This window comes from Crocodylus porosus, unplaced genomic scaffold, assembly GCF_001723895.1.
Source record: "Crocodylus porosus isolate Cpor-Errol unplaced genomic scaffold, CroPor_comp1, whole genome shotgun sequence".
In the NCBI taxonomy this organism is placed as follows: Eukaryota; Metazoa; Chordata; order Crocodylia; family Crocodylidae; genus Crocodylus; species Crocodylus porosus.
The window spans coordinates 298,325-301,063 of NW_017728904.1; the positions used below are offsets into that span (position 1 = coordinate 298,325).

General features: G+C 48.4%; 1 protein-coding gene across 1 annotated transcript; it reads right to left on the reverse strand.

Annotated features, from left to right (window-relative positions):
* Nucleotides 1-244: 244 nt before the first annotated feature.
* On the reverse strand, nucleotides 245-1,852 carry LOC109324712 (keratin-associated protein 5-3-like). The gene is made up of 2 exons (XM_019556745.1): nucleotides 1,817-1,852; nucleotides 245-1,387 (listed from the first exon to the last, which is right to left on the reverse strand). The coding sequence occupies exon 2, from the start codon at nucleotides 1,368-1,370 to the stop codon at nucleotides 555-557; it is 816 nt and encodes a 271-aa protein (XP_019412290.1). The 5' UTR covers nucleotides 1,371-1,387; nucleotides 1,817-1,852; the 3' UTR covers nucleotides 245-554.
* Nucleotides 1,853-2,739: the final 887 nt, after the last annotated feature.

The window sequence follows — 2,739 nt, forward strand, 5'->3', positions numbered from 1 at the left end:
TCGCTCCCTTGAGGAGCAACCACTCTTCTTGAACTCCCCTCTCCCCGGGGTCGTGGTCCCTTAGGGCCTGACTGACAAGCCTCCTGAGCCTGGCAAAGTCGGCTTTCCTGAATTCAAGGACTTCCGTGTTGCTGACTGACTTGCCAGCTTTACGGCAGATGGTGAAGTTATTCAGCTCATGGTTGCTGTCATCCAGCTTCCCATCGATCACTAGGTCGCCAATTGGGGTTGAATAATGTTTATTTAGATTGAATAATGTTTATTTTTTCCACTTTTACAACCAGAGACTAAAACAGAAAAGTAGCAGCCAAAATGATCCCCGCAGAAAATAATTCCTAGTGCATAGCCCAAGAAGTAATAGCAATATATCTCTTAATTCTTGAACAGCGGTGGCATCTTGAAAGCAAGTTACAAGCCTTAACTAATAGGGATCTAGAAGATACAGTCTCTGGTGAAACTTGGGACGAACTTAACACATGCAAAACTCTGTGGTCTCACAGGGCTCTCTTTAAATTTATAACAGTGGTCTTCTATGGGCCGCTCTTGCTCATCTCTTACTTGGCCTTCAGTGTTGGCAGCTTGCTGGTCTGCTTGCACTGCTGTCCGCCTGAGCTGTACTTCCCTACTGGAGGGCAGTAGGCTTGGATTGGAGGGCAGCAGGCTTTCACTGGAGTGCAGTAGCTTTGTACTGGAATGCAGCAGCTTTGTGTTGAACGGACATACTTTTGCTTTGGGGGGCACCTTGGTATGCATGGCTCTGGCTTCACACACACAGGCAGGAGGTGGCTGGAAGATCCAGAATCATGGCATGGCTCACCACACACTGACCTGCACCTGCCGTGGCATCCTCGTGAGAACCCATAAGATCCAGAACCATGGCACGGCTCGCCACACCTGCGCCTTCTGTGGCATCCTCCTGAGGACCCATAAAATCCTCCTGAAGACCCGTGGCACCCGTCAGAACAGGCTAGGCGTTCGTTGGCAAGATACACGTCTGCTGCATAATGGTAGGTTGGTCTCCTCCCAAATTCATGGGATGAGCACTCTCCATTACAACAGTCTGGTCTCCTTCTATAACAGTCACATCCTTCTGAGTACCCGAGCGTTGGCCTCCTGGCACAGCCAGAGTCTTCACTTCCACAGTATCCACTTGAAGACCCGCGCTCTGCCTCAGAGCAGACTGACCGCCGATACCAATAAGGTCGGTAGTTGTGCCCCCCCACACCTCTTACATCAGGGTTACACCCTCCGCAGCAGGAGTCATCAGCGTAGCGTAAGGGGATGCGGTGGTTCTCCAGCCAAGAGCCTGAGGGGTCATACCAGGTTGAGTTCAAGTTGAAGTATGATTCCCTTCCAGAAGAGCAGATCATTTTGAAGTGCTGGAAATCTAAAAGAAAAGGGCAGCAGGGGTAGGTACGTACATTTTCACCTCCACTTTTTGTGCATAGTCTGGTGGTTTTTAACTGGAAAACCTTAAATCTAACAGGAATTTGTGAGGCCATTTCAGGAAGACCAGACTATGTCTAGCCTTCACTCCCTGGCTTTACGTGGGAATGGATTTCTCATGGGAAATCCCATGAGAATGGGATACTTTTCCCCAGCCATATCAATGAGGATCACTGGGGATCTTCATCCAGTGAGCATCCTACCAGTCCCCACTTAAGCAAACTCATTAAAACTCTCTTCTCCATACAAACCACCCTGGTTTCCCTTCTCAGTTCTTGTAATGTAGCCAGTTGTGTATCTCACTAAAGACCTGCACATAATAAACACAGGAATCCATCCACCCAGCCAGAAATTACCCTGTTTGACTTACCTGTTTGAGTAGTGAGGACAGGTGAGCAGCAGTGATGCTGAGTGGTGTGAAGACTGCAGGGGTACGAGGTCTTTTATACGGTTCTGAGCCCTCTCCATGCAAATGATGCACCCACTAGGAATGAAAACTGAATTATTTACTGACTGAATGTCTTCCTGCCTGTCTGCTGTCCCCAGCATGCGACATCCCCTGTTTGACTCATGGGGAGATGCTGAACAGAAGCAATTATATTTTAATTAAAGAATACTACACACCATCAAAGGTGTTAGCTGATTAGTCCTAATATTAGATATGTGAGGTAGATAAGAAAACATTTATTTTTCCACTTCCAGATGGAGCCCTGGAGGTACACTAGTGCCCAGTTGACTCCCCACCAATGACTCATTGGCTGAGACCCATGCCAGTCAGTCCATGTGAGGCGTGCGATGCCATGCAATGCCATGCTGTCATCTCTTTTGATGCCACGTGATAATGATGAAGATGATGATGTTCATTAGTAACCCTAACTCATGTGGATGGCAAGCAGCAGTTGGAAAAGGCAGGCTTCTTGGAGCAAGGACAACTACTGACTCATTTGTAAGGCCGGCAGTTGGAAATGGCTCAGGGGGTATCATATGATGCTGCCATCTAAGTTGGCAGGGACTGAGCTTTGGTGATGAAGAGGGGTCCTTTCTTATCCCCTGTCCCTTTGTCTCTGTATCCCAGTAGGATATGTAGGGGATGCCTACACTGGTGTTTAGGATTGACTTGAGGAGACTTGATGGGCTGGGAGGAGGCTTGATGTTCAGGGGAGTATTGCGCTATGGTGGGGAGGGGACAGGCTGGACTGTCACTGGGGGATTAAGCTCCAGGGTTTTCAGTATAAAAAGAAGTCAGCCAGTGTGGCCCTAAATATCCATGTGGGCCTAGCCTTAAGATACCTG